This window comes from Panulirus ornatus, chromosome 8 (assembly GCF_036320965.1).
Source record: "Panulirus ornatus isolate Po-2019 chromosome 8, ASM3632096v1, whole genome shotgun sequence".
Lineage (NCBI taxonomy): Eukaryota > Metazoa > Arthropoda > Malacostraca > Decapoda > Palinuridae > Panulirus > Panulirus ornatus.
The window spans coordinates 17,403,521-17,417,870 of record NC_092231.1 but is presented as its reverse complement, the minus strand read 5'-3'; the positions used below and the strand labels follow the sequence as shown (position 1 = coordinate 17,417,870).

General features: G+C 44.3%; 1 protein-coding gene across 3 annotated transcripts in view; it reads left to right on the top strand.

Moving 5' to 3' along the window:
- LOC139749850 (reticulon-1-A-like) overlaps window positions 1-14,350 on the top strand; it is a 195,385-nt gene that overhangs the window by 151,161 nt on the left and 29,874 nt on the right. For 2 of the 3 annotated variants that reach the window (XM_071664177.1, XM_071664179.1), the window contains exon 2: window positions 3,680-3,715. The exons of the other annotated variant lie outside the window; for it this stretch is intronic. In XM_071664177.1, coding sequence (XP_071520278.1) covers window positions 3,680-3,715 — 36 coding nt within the window. The remainder of the gene's footprint in view (window positions 1-3,679; window positions 3,716-14,350) is intronic. 3 annotated transcript variants of the gene reach the window in all.

Sequence of the window (14,350 nt, the reverse complement as noted above, 5' to 3'; positions counted from 1 at the left end):
ACCTTAGGGCGAGCAGGTACAGACGAGGGAGGGGACATGGTGGAGGGTAGTTGACCTGTTAGTGCAGCAACGTGTTGACTAACCTAACCTAACCTAACCATGGTAGAGGACTAACAGAATAACAGAAGGAAGATAAGGCAACCGTTGTTACTAATGATCCTGAACCCTAACTACTTTGGTTTGCTCTCTATACTTCATTATTCATCTCCTTTGTTTAACAATAGTCAAGTTTCTTCTGTCATTTCATTGCCTTCCGTAGTTAGCCAAGGTGTTATGCTTCCTATTTTAATAAGTTAATATTTTTTTCCCCATTTCTACCTTTTAAACTGGAAATAATTTCTTGTTTCATTCTGGATCTGCTTTGTTCAAATAATCAGTTTACATTAGCCAAGCTTGTACAGTCTTATCATGTAATGGTTTCACTTGCCCCTTTTTCTGGTAGAGTCAATTCTTTCCTGAAATATTAATTTCCATTACAATCGTAACAGATAATATCTTCTTATAACCAACCATCATGGGGGAGGAGGGGGGAGGTTGTGTGGGTGAGGCACTACCCTCGTGGCTCCAACGTCAAGCCTAGCACAGTAAGTTAACTGCACCTGTGGTGTGGTAAACATGTGCCTAGGTCTGAGAGTGGAGTCACGAGTGTAGGGTAAGACGGGTGTTGTGTGTGTGTGTGTATGTGTGTGTAAGCTTCAGTACCTCCCACAACCACAGACACGAGTGGTTCACTTGACCAATGAACCGCTTCACATCTCCACTGACACGAGGAAGGTTCTCCAAGAGCTTTAAGGTTCAGACTGTGACCGAGTCAGGGGTGACCCCCCACCCTCTTGCTTCACTTGCTTATTGTGAACTTCCTCCAGGTCAGTGTCAAGGTGACGACCCGTCTCTAGTACCAGAGGTGATGTTGGTGTTGCTGGCTGGTGTGTTTTTGTGTGTGTGTGACATGCTGTTTGTTTGTAGTGTGGCTGAGTGTTGTGGTGGCAGGCTTGCCGCCTGTTGTGTTGCTGATGGTGTCGCTGGGTTTTGAGGTGGTAAGCTCTGCTTGTGTTGTTGACGGTGGGGTTAGGTGTTGTGGTGTCAGGGTGTCTGCTTGTGATGGTGTATGTGGGTGTTGTTGCGTTAGGCTGTTTGAGTATGGTGTTGCTAACGAGGTGGCTGGGTGTTGTGATGGCAGTGTATCTGCTTGTGGTGTTGCTGCCGATGTGGCTGGGTATTGTGGTGGCAGGCAGTCTGCCTAATGATGTTGCTGGCTGGGTGACTGTGTGTTGTGGTAGTAGTCCGTTTGCTTACGGTTGTGGTGGCAGGATGTCTGTTCGTAATGTTGACGTTGTGGCTAGATGTTGCGATGGGTTGTCTGTGACGTAGCTGAAGGCTTGGCTGAGTGTTGTGGTGGCAGGCTATGTTGTGTTGTCCGCTTATGGTGTGGCTGGGGGTTGTGTTTGACGGTGTGGCTTTGGTGTTATGACAGTGTGTGTGCTTGTGGTGCTACGACGGTGTAGCTAGGTGTTGTGGTCGAAGTGTGTGTGCTTATTGTGTTGCTGACGATGTGGTTGGGTGTGTTTGTGGCAGTTTGTGTGCTAGTGGTGATGTTAACGGTGTGGCTGGATGTGGTGGTGTCAAGCTGCTTGCTTATGGTGTTGCAGACGATGTGGCTGGGTGTTGTGGTGGCAGGCCGTATTTGTGGTGTCACCATGTTCTTTGTAGGTGTGCTTGGCGGATTATGGTGACGAAGTATTCTTTGTGGTGTAAGGTCCCTGTGTGGTGGTGGTGTTTCCATGGTGACGTGTTGCTTTTTTTTTTTTTTTTTTTTTGCACCTGGTGTGTGATATAGTGAAAGCAGGTCAGTAAAATACGTTACTTGGGTAATCTAGAGCATGCTTAAGGATATATCCGGTTCATCCGTTGGTCGAGTAAAGCGTCGGTAGCCCAGATATGCACACGAATGTACCGACCGACCGACGGTGCCTAAAGGAAAATGTCCGTTTTCTGTTGAGGGACTTGATGTAGAATACGAAAGCGGACTTGAATTGTCTATAAAACTTGGGGGTAGCTCTGCTAGATTCTGCATCGTATCAATACTACAGCATTACATTATACTTTTAAGTCTTAAGTTTCTACATTATTAATGCCAGTTCTGCCGAAGCATTGTATAACCTGTATTACCATTTACAGTAAATTAAAGTGGCATATTTTGTTATTTTAAGAATATTTGCAACAAGGCAGTATAGAATTTCACTTGGCTGTTTAAGATTATTCTTTTCGTGGGCTAATGCAGTTCCGAGACAGTATATCGTTGTACGAACTTCCTCAAATTTCCCATGTAACAAGAATTTTTACTTAAAAGCTTTTTGCCAAATGTAAATCGTCTTAAAATTGATATCTAAGGATCCCTGTTTTTATTGACCTGAGGCGATGGATGTGGGTGTGGTTGAAGTGTAGTGATGGTGGTGTGTGTGGTTGTGATGAAAAGCAGCAGTGCGGATGAACTGTACCATGGCCGCCACATATAAACATTCATACGGTTATGAACGTTATTAAAGATTTCTTTACATATCTTTTGTTTTTGTTCTTTACTTTATTTTCACCTTCTCTTGGTTTATTTTCCTTCTTTATTACTGTTCTTATCTTCGTGGTGTACGCTTGTCTCAGATCTGTTTCCATTTCATCTTCCTCCGTTTTCTTTCGAATCTCTTCACTTTTGAGTGTCCAACTGGCCGTTTTGATTGGTTGTGTACGTCCCGTGTTACTGTGTGAGGTTTCCGTCGTGACTGACTGCTCATCCTGTACTGAATGACGACTCGATGTAATATGATGTAAGGGGCAGCATCCCAAACCATACATATATACACTCCACCCAAGCTTTTTTAGTGTCAAGAGATCATCCATGGGCAGCAGCGCTCAACTCCACTGGGTTCTTTAAGATGTAAATGGGAAAGCTAACCCCCTGGCTGTATCCGGCCAGTCTGTTTGCAGTGAATATATTGGCATGCAGACTGCTGCCACGAACATTTATCTGATCAAGTCCTTACTGTGAAAGCTTGATCACAGATCTAGTTGCAAGGGTAGAGAAGTACCCTCTAGCGGATGAATGGCTGGTAGACTGCCAAATTAACCAGACCCTCCCCTACCCCCAGGACTTAAACCACTCGAGTCTGTGTACTACAGATCTTGGAGTACATCTGGTTGTCTGGTCAGTGAATGTGTGTGTGTATGTGTGTGTAGTGTGTGTGTGTGTGTGTGTGTGTGTATGTGTACGTACGTTAGAAAGGCTAGATTATCTAAGATAAGTGTTGGATGTACTGGAGGCCCTCATGTCGCAGTGAAAGCAGCATCACCAATCACCTCGCTATGGTTGCCATCATCCTCTACAGTTGACCATCTCACTGTGTAATGCGTCACTCATGGCCCAGCTTGTGTCATGCACCAGTAAAACCATCCTCTGACCTGTCCCTTGACGAGACGGTGGAGATGGTCAGCTGTAGCGTGGTGGGAAGCATTGCTGGAAGGATCTGTGTGTGTGTGGGTGTGGGTGTGGAGGCGGGTGTTTGAGGGTGTGTCGGGTGTGGGTTGTGGGCGGTGGTGGCGGCGTTACTACTGCTACTGATGGTGTAGTGTGAGCCCAGCAGCTCTTAACTCTCTGCCTTCTCTTCTCCCTCTTCTCGCACGCACACAGGGGCCTGGTTCCATCCAGATCAACTGGACCCTAAAGGTAAGACTCAGATCTTGCGCTGACCCAGCACAGTCACTGGGGTGCTCAGTGCCCGTATCCTGTTCATGCTTTTTCATTTCCTACTAACCAGTCATGTATAGTTACAATAATGATGATGTCTTGTAGAAGGAAGGACCTTTGGTGGTGGACATTAAACTGCACTGTGCAAGAGCAGGAATGTTGACCCGAAGTGTTGGAGTTTGTCCCCCTAGGGAGGTTGTAGATGACTCAACCCCCGCTAGTGAGACGTGACGGTACTCTAGTTGTTCACTTGTAGTGTAGTGCATGTTCCCCCGGGCGGGGCCAGGGGCGCACCTGAGTGGTGTGTGTGACAACCTTACGCTCCACGAGAGCCGGACACCAGTAGTGAGGTGTGTAGTGTGCAACGCTGCATTATTCATTTGGCTTGTAATGAGTATTCCCGTAGACGTTTGTGGAAGGTTTTTGCGGATGACGACTTGTAACATGTTTGACGCCGGAACCAGTGACCGGCAACCCCCTTTTTTTTCAGCCTGTGTATGAAGTAGGTTTTGGTGAGGAGTGCTTACTACAGTTGCACTGTAGGAAATGTCATGACACACCAGACTAAGCCGAGACGGTGTGTGTTTTGTGCTCTGAATTGTACTTATTGACTTTTTTGGTGTATGTGTGTCTGGTGTGTGTTCAAGATCTCTTGCCTCGCCTGAATGAACAATATGCCTGCCATATATAACTACAATGTTATATGTTAAAGTTTTCCGTTTGAAATGCGTGTGTTGTGTGATTACTTTTAACCTAGTGGCTCGTTATGTTTGAGGAGTCATTTGTATACCAGAATGACATTGTTAACCAATGAGTGAGGATGAGAATGATAGTTAGTCAAGGATTTGCCTTTGTTGTGTGATTAGGGATATGTTAATGCAGTCATAGTTCAGAGGTTTATTACACTGGAAGTCTTCACTGTAATTTGCTGCATGTATGTTGACCTGTGCATCAGGAGTGCCGCCTGCGATGGCCATAGTACAGGTTGCACAATCTTGGTCGGTGTTGTCCGTCGCTGGACAATATTCATACCAAGTTACACATGGCAGTTCTTGTTCATATTATTTGATCACTAGCCAACTCCTCTCGGCAACTCTGACAATCTCCTCTTTATCATGAGTGTTGCTTATGAATTCGTACTCAAAGAATTAGTTCAGTCCTCGTAGTCAAGATGAAGTATTACTCTTATGGCCTGCCCAACCAACACCTGACCCAGTGTCGTCTGGCGTCGACCTGGTGCGACCAAGGTAAGGACAATACTGACCTTCAGAACTAGAGGTCCACGAGTGTGACATCAACAATCAACCGTCCTCCGTAATTCTCCAGGGACCACCGTAAAGGCTTGGCCTCCACGCTTCTCACATGATTAATGCTCTCGGCGTGGCCGACCCAACATCTTGAAATACTCTTGTAGTCAGTCCAATAGCTCTCGGACTCCAAAGCGCCTGGAAAAAAAAAATCCTGAAGGATCTCGGCTACACACATCCCCCAGCAGGACAAACACGAGCCCAGCAGCCGCCGTACACTTTACGAACTACAGAATTTCAACCGCCTCACTTCTCCTGCACTGGCATCAAAGCCACATGACTCTGGTAACTCCTCGCACAACCTGTAGACCTTGACACGCCACCTCCACTATGTGCGTAGTACCAGTACACACCATTCATCATCACCTCACATAGTGTGTCCCCTCCTGCCTAGTCCTGTGCTGTAACCATGTGTAACTTTGGTCAGGAGGTAGCAAAACCCGTCGTCCTCCCCCCTTCCTCCGATCTGGCCTACCCTAGACCAACGTACTCTCTTCATGTTTACAGGCCTGTCCGTTACCACAGTCTTAAACCCTGTAATGTGGCTTCTTCTGGACCTGCCTTAGATATCTACCCCCAACTGTCCTGGCTCAGCTTTACAATATTTCAACACGCCGGTCCATTCTTAAGCCTCATCAGTGCACAAAGAGAAGGTTGGCTGACCCTATGAAGCAGAGCACCACACTCCTACCGACCACCCCATTATCGACAGTGCATCCCAGATCACAATAGTGGTAGTGGTCGTTCCCCTGTGTAGTTTAGCTCGCCCAACAGACCATCACCCAACGTTTCATTGATTCCCGTTGTCCTTAGCGATGCTCACTGAACTCGTAGTGATCATCGTGCAGCCTAGCTCACCATACAGTAATGACCACCATCGCCAGTTCAGTCCAGATGATCACCTGGGCACCAGACGCCAGTCAGTCCAGTTCGCTCTACCATTGATGACCACCAGTCAGTCCAAATCACCCTGGCGCTGACCACCAGTCAATCCAGTTCACTATACCCCAGGCGAGCGCCAAATCCATACAAACTGCCCCATCAGTTTCCCTGCACAGACTGCCAATCACTCACCTCAGAACAGCCTGCGCATCACCGACCCAGCACAGACAGCCCATCACTAGCCACGCAGAGACTAGTACCCCCAACACAGCAGCTCATGACTTCCACAGGACAGATAACCCATCTTAAGAAGAGAAGGTTCAGAAGAATGCGACAAGAGATGGCACCAGGAATGATTGTCCACGTCATCCATCTCTTGAGAACTTAAGGCTGTGGTCAGGTTACTCCTCACTCTTTTCTCTTCTAGGATGGGCGAATTCAGAGCCTCTAACTTGACCCCGTAACTCAGCTCACTTAAGATATGAAGTGCTTTTATAGTATACGAGTGGTGGGTGAATGAAACAATATGACTTAAGGACATGGTTAACGCAGACAGTATGTATATATTTAAGTTGTATAACATTAGAGTTGAACCCCACGTGTGTACGACTCCCTCCCCTTACTGAACAAGTACGCAGTTAATGACTACCCGAACACACACAACCCATCACAGAGTGCTGGTCACTCCCCCACACAGACTGCCCAACACCACACCAGCACAGGATCACTTCAACATGGACAGCCCATCATCTCCTTGGCACAGACAGCCCATGGTTTCCCAACACAGGCTGCCTGCGACTTTCCTAGCATAGACAACTCAGGACTTGCCAAACAGACTGTCTATCACTTCAACACAGACTGCCCATCACTTCCCAGTACAGACTGCCTGCTTATAACTTCCCCCAACAGTCAGATCGTCATTATCTCTGGCAGCCAGCCGTTGCGTCCTGGCCAGGACGTGGCAGACCCCTATAATCTCGTGGGATTCCCAGAACGTATCCCAGGCCAACCAGAACTGAACACATTATCAGTGTCAGCTGAACGTACATATGTGTACCAATTACCCTCCACCATGTAACCTACATTCATTGTAACGAACGTGTTTGATAATTACACTTAGAACATAATTCATGTGATGACCAGAATATATATATATATATATATATATATATATATATATATATATATATATATATATATATATATATATATATATATATGCTGTATTTCCACAAGAAAGTGGTCTTGTATTTACATTTGTCAAGTACCAGCAGTCTGGGAAGTTTCTCACTAAAGAAAATGGATGTTGGGTACACCACGTATTGTTAAAACTCTTTTTCTGCTTCACATTTATGTATTTCAAAATGTCTTTGTCTATGGGAGCATTACGCTGTTGCATGTGAATGTTAAGCACGCATGAATTTAATTCAATTAGCTTCAGTTTATCCTACACCCATTTTCTTTGGTAGTAGGGCAGGGGAACAGAAAATGAAGCAGATTCCCGTAGTATCTTGAGAATGGAAAGGCATGTTCGTTTTCTGTACACACACACACACACACACACATTTTCTGGAGTTAGCGGGTTAGCGCCGGGAATAGATGGAGTACTGCTTCGTAGGTTCTCATGTACTCCTCTCTGTCCTGGATGATGTATTGAATCCTGAACATTTTGTCCATAGCCAAGCCTCACAGAACATTTCATGGTTTACCGCTAACCACTTTATACGGCAAGGATGGGCCAGTTACAGCTTGTCGTCCCTTTTATACCACATGTTTCCAATTCGCTCTTTCCCCATAGACGCCTGGCACCGTCTGGTTCTTAAGGTTTTGATAATTCAAAACGCCCTTCACTCAATTTTTCCATCTTTTTATTGGTCTCCGTCCCCTTACTTTCTCTTTTTTGACACGAATGGTCTTTCTTCACTCATCTTCTCTAATGTCCAAACTGTTTCGCCAGTGTTTTCATCTATTTCAATAGTACTCGGCTGAGTATTACCACCTCTTACACAGTTTCATTCATTACACGATTAACTCTTACCACACACTGTCTTGAAGCACTGTGTGTCAACACATTCACCTTCCTCCTTTCTTTAGCGTGTAGCCTCCATGATTTGCATCCATGCAGCACCGTCTAGACTACTCTACCATCAAACATACCCATCTTTTCCCTGAAAGACAGTGACTTATCTTCCCACACACCCTCAATGCACCCAGGACTTTTCCCCTCCTCATCCACCCAGTGGTGAACATCAGCTCCCGTATTCCCATCTTCTGCCATGTCCATTCACGGGTGTCTATAAGCGCCCTACCTCTTGCCACTCAAGTTCAAACTCAAAAAAAAACCAGCCTCCCACCCCCAGATGAACCTCAGGCACCTCACCTTGAACCAAACACACTGAAAATCAGTCAACAACGCTCTCCTCCTTTGTGGAGAAATTCAGTTAAATTCCCAACCTCTTTACTACACTTTATGCCATGCAAGGCTATCACCTTCTCCATTCATCATACATCTCTCGCTTCGTATACCTCCACGACCCAAACTCCTCGCATGTGCCACCTTATCATCTAACACATTCAACAGTCCTTAGTATTCACTTCATCTCCTTACCTGTTACCGCCACCCCATATATATATATATATATATATATATATATATATATATATATATATATATATATATATATATATATATATTTATATATGTATGTATGTATGTATGTATGTATGTATATATATTCCACGGGGAAAATGAAACACGAAAAGTTCCCAAGTGCACTTTCGTGTAATAATCACATCATCAGAGGAGATACCAGAGAGAAATATAACAGTCAGTTGATATACATCGAAGAGACGAAGCTAGGACGCCATTTGGTGAACATGTGATTGATGACAATATGTATATATATATATATATATATATATGGTCGTAATTTATGAAGGAATAGTTGGTTCCAACAATGTTGTATTGTTTGCGAGTGGCCGTGGGTCTTAGGTTATGATATGTGACGCCTTATAATTCTTTGGTTCGTGCTAATTGAAGATGTTTTCGTCACATTAATGTACTGGTGTGAGTGGTTTTTATCGTAGTAATGTAACTTAACAGGTTATATTACGATTTGAATTAACACAGACGTGGTTGAAGCACGGCAGAAACGTGTCTCTTTTTAGGTTAGTGGCCAGCAGACGTAGACATCACTCATTCTGAAACTGTATTTCAATCAATGAGGATTAGATTGACCAGTAGGTGAATATCGTTCGGATAGGTGTTATGGAACCTTGCAAAAGTAACCAAAATAGAAGTGGAAAGATGGAGTGAAAAAGCAATATTGTGTGTCGGGAGATCAGAACAACCTCAGATATTGATGAGAGGGCAAGCACATCAGAACGTAATTGAGCGATTGTTGTATACTCAGTCTCGCATTTATATATATATATATATATATATATATATATATATATATATATGTAATGTGTATAGTAGGTTTTCGGTTGTAAAATGAATTAAATATTTGTTTGATGCGTAATTGTCACATATAAAAATGTTTGTTGAGGGATTTGATAGTTATACGAAAAGTTTGTTTTGAAATGGAATCAACATTGTGATGACCACCGGGCCACGCCACGCACAGCTGGTGAACGCCACCCATGTTGTCTACACTGAAGTCCCTGTATCCCAGCAGGCCACAGGTGTACGCCGTTCTCTCTCTCTCTCCATTAAACGATAGTGTGATGTGTTCTTTAATTTCCCCCCTTATTCAGAAACACTTGTTAGGGTGTTGTGATCCTGGTGCAGAGGAGAAAGGTTTCATATATATGTTTTAGAGTAACGATAACACCTGCCTTCCAGAAGACCCTGGAAGAATTAGGAAGTGTTTATATGAGGTGTAGTGAGTTCTGAAGTTAAGGTGTGGAAGGAAAGAAGCAGACGTCTATTAGTCAGTGCTCGTGTCCACACACACACTGGCTGTTGGGCGGAGTAATCCTGATGTTCTCTGAACGCAGTTTCTCTTCCACAATAAACTATTTCTAAAGCTTGCCGTTCATATATATATATATATATATATATATATATATATATATATATATATATATATATATATATATATATATATATATACATACATACATACACACACACACACACACACACACACACACACACACACACACACACACACACACACACTGTGATACGCTATGAGGTGTCGTGAGTCACTGGTGCAGGTGTTCCAGGTCATCGCCTGTACATGGTTACATTGCGAGCGAGAAGTTACCATTGACGGGGCTGTATCATCATCAGTTGACGAAAAGGAGTTTAGGACGTTCCCATTCGCCATACGTATCGCCCTTGAACAGGTAGAAATCACTGCCACAGACAGCTTAATTATCTCTGGTTCTTTATCTTCACTACTCGCCCTTAACACCCTGAGACCACAGTGTAACATGCTGGGCTCTCAAGCCAGACACAAATACATGGACATTATTGCTTAAGGGATTCAAATCAAATTGTTATGGATTTCCTCCGATATAGACCTCCATGAGCATGACAAAAGCTGATGCTTTAGCCAAACTTGCACTCAGTAAAGGTGATGTTGAAAACACACGTTGGGTTGTCAATCAAAACCCTCAAAACCAATTAGAATAGAACTAATTGACCTTTTTGAAGTACAAGACGAGCTCAGATAAACATAAGTAGGAAAAACCAATTAGAATAGAACTAATTGACCTTTTTGAAGTACAAGACGAGCTCAGATAAACATAAGTAGAAAAAAAAATTCCATCAGTAAAATGTGTAAAACAAGTATATGGAGAAAGCAACGAGATCAGCAAATTACATGATACTGTAACTGCTACATTAAGGCTAGGCTATAGGTACAATTGGCGCTTTGGCCTAACTCGAGATGTTAACCATGTGAATTGTAAAGATGTGGCCAAAGATTTGGACTCCAACTAGAACACTATATCTTAGAATGTGAAATAAGAGCCTTTTTGCGATATATCTAAACAAACCCTGCAAGAAATGTCACACCATCTCATTGTTAATAACAATATATCTGAAATTCAGAGAGGCTCACGTTCCCCTGCTCCTGAGCAAGAGTGCATGCTGGAAGCTGCAGGAGCCCCGTAAAAGGGTTGGTAGAGTTGTATAACTGATTAGGTACACCCAAGCATACTCCGCTAGTGTGAGGACAGTGACGCTCGCGAGCGCCACACTGCCCTCACCTCTGCCAATTGGTGTGTGTCTCCGCCTCAGAGCACGGTACACATTGTGTACTATCTCGTGGTGGAGTACTGCCTGCTGCACCCGTCACCTCTCGACGCGCTGACCTACGTACTTTATGACGTCGTTAGGGACGTGTCTCCAAAGTGTGAAGGTCGGAGGGATTGTCGACGTAATGAATGACCCACGCGTCAGTAGATTACGGTGATGGTTTAGACCATTTTGCCTCGCGAGGAAAATAATTCCCTGTTTCTTGATGGTGGGTGACCTCCCTCAGTCATTCTCCTCCCTCTTCATAGTCTGTCTTATATATAAACTCGCCATCCATAAGTCGTCGTTGTCTTGGGAGTGATGGCATGTATTGTACAGGATATAAAGAGCATGTAAAGCAGGTTACGTGTTAATGTAGTTTATACTCAATATTAATGACATGTTCTCATTACCCGTCTCGACTGTTGCTATTACCTTTATGTTGATATTATTATCGGTGGCTGTACCTCAGACACAGGAGGGGTACAGGTGGTACCTTTTAACTCGCCCGTCAATCTACTGCCACGAAGTATTCTTATGCTGGAGATAAGGAGACAAAGACTTGCCTCTCCACTTGTACTAGTTTGTACTGAGGAGCGACGCCGCACCTTTTGTGCCCAAGCAGCAGCACCCTCTTGGTGGACAGCAGGTTGGTGACAGCCGCCTAGTGACTGTGATCACTACGCTGCCCGGCTAGACGGCACCACCCACCACACTGTTGCCGATGAAAGGAGCTTGCACTCCTGACGAGCGCCACCACTCGTTCTCCCTCCTCCCTCAGTATCAGCCTGCCTCCTACTTGCATTTGTCCCGTTCTTGGTGCTGGATGAACCATGAAGGCTGCTGGACTCCCTGCAGTTAGAATTGCTCTCCATACAGATTTGGGCGGGGTTGTTCCTCACCCACGCCTGGTTTCCTGTGAGTTAAGAGCTCACCACTGGTGGAAATGACGTGGTCTTTCCCTCGTGTGCCTTACTAGTGTTACTGGTAGACAAAGGAAGCCTCCGTCCCCAGTACACTGTGTCACGAGTGGCCGTGTGTGTACTCTGGCATGATTCACCTCCCCAAACACTCCTCAGGCTCCTCCCGGACCATTTATGGACATTCTTAAGTAGCGACGCACTCCCCTGCAGAAGCCAACAGAATTAGGGATAAAGTCTTCGCAATATTCCAACGGACCAAGGAACTACCAGACCCAGGAGTGCGTCTCCGGCCGCACATATTTAGACCAGTCCTGCCTCTACCGATCTTGTCTACCAGGAGGTACGTTCAGGACGTCCTTCGTGTTGTGTGTGTTGAACACACCGTAGACTTCCCGCTGGAGAACATGGCAGCTGAAAGACCACCCGACCGACGACGGCCGCTCACACCCACACGACTCTCGCCTGTCCTACCGCAGCATCCCATATACAGTCAAGTTTAATCTTCCTTAAGTATCTCTCTGTGGAGTCCTTATTTAAGGGGTCAGATGGGAATGGCATGGTTCCGTTTAGGACGGTTGCTGTCATCTAACCGTAGGGCAGTTTGAGTCACGTGACGCTTTGCCCACTGGTAGAACACGACTCGCCCACATACCTCCCACCTCACCCCTCAACCATACCTACCTTAGCAGAAGCGTGTGTCATTCTTGGACATCCAAAGATCCATCCTTGTAGGTGTGTCAGGTTCTGATATATATATATATATATATATATATATATATATATATATATATATATATATATATATATATATATATTATATTTATTATATTTATTTATTATACTTTGTCGCTGTCTCCCTGGTTAGCAAGGTAGCGCAAAATACAGACGTAAGAGTGGCCCAACCCACCCACATACACATGTATAATACATACACGCCCACACACGCTTATATACATACCTATACATCTCAACGTATACATATATATACACACACAATATATATATATATATATATATATATATATATATATATATATATATATATATATATATATATATATATATATATATATATGAATGAAGGGGACTCCAAATGTGCTGCTTCTTTGCAGCATCATAGCTATATATGGCGGACATATGTGAGTGTCCCGAAAGTCCCGATTCCCCCCTAGCTCACGTGTCGCTCTCGTCCATAACGACTATGCTTCTCAGCGCATACATTTATCTCGGTGCTCCTCCCTCGTGACGCCTGCCCTCCCTCCTCGTCACAACCGTTGTGTTTTCTTGTGCAAGTGAGGACAACATGGAGGATGGCGTCTCATCACCGCAGTAGACTGTGATGTGTTTCTCTGCGTCCTCTGCCACTCGAACGAAAGGGACCTCCTTGTACCTCCTGCCACTTGATGTCCTCACCTCATGATATAACTCTGGTTACCCTATGATACACGGTATGACTCTAGTCACCTCATGATACACGATACAACTCGTCACATGATACAGTTCTCTTCACCGCATCATACAACATGATACTACTCTGTTCACTGCATGATACAACATGATACAGTTATCTTCACCGAATGATACAACATGATACTACTCTGTTCACTGCATCATACAACATGATAATACTCTGTTCACCACATAATACAGCATGATACAGTTCTCCACCGAATGATACAACATGATACTACTCTGGTCACCGCATGATACATGATATAAGTATATACATTTCATGTGTCATTTTCTGCTGCAGTAATGCAGAAAACCTGTTGAATTCTTTTGAACTTAAAAGGACATATTTGTTTTTATCTTAGAGAAAGAGAGAGAAGCGATGAGAAGTAGTCAACACTAGATATGTGAAGAACAAGAAATGTCTGTTGAGAAATCTGGCAAAAAGATATATTCTGAAAATTGTACGGAATAACAAAAAAGTTACAAATTTTTTTTAATATCGACACTAAGTATTGTCAAGAGAGTAAACAAGAGGTGGTAATTCGTCATTAACAGTAAGTCACCAGTATGTACAGATGTTCATGAGTAACACATGCAAGTCAGACATTCCCAGCCGTCACTCGTGACGTGTGTCCTGTCCTCACTAGGCTCCAGCAACACACATTGTCCACACTGGCTGGCTGGCTGTCACGCTTGCGATATCAGTTCACCAGGTGCTGCTGTGTCATCAGACAGGCTGTTCCTGTTCACGTCTCCAGGTGACAACCTAGTCGAGTCTTCTGCAGGAGGAGGAAGGCAA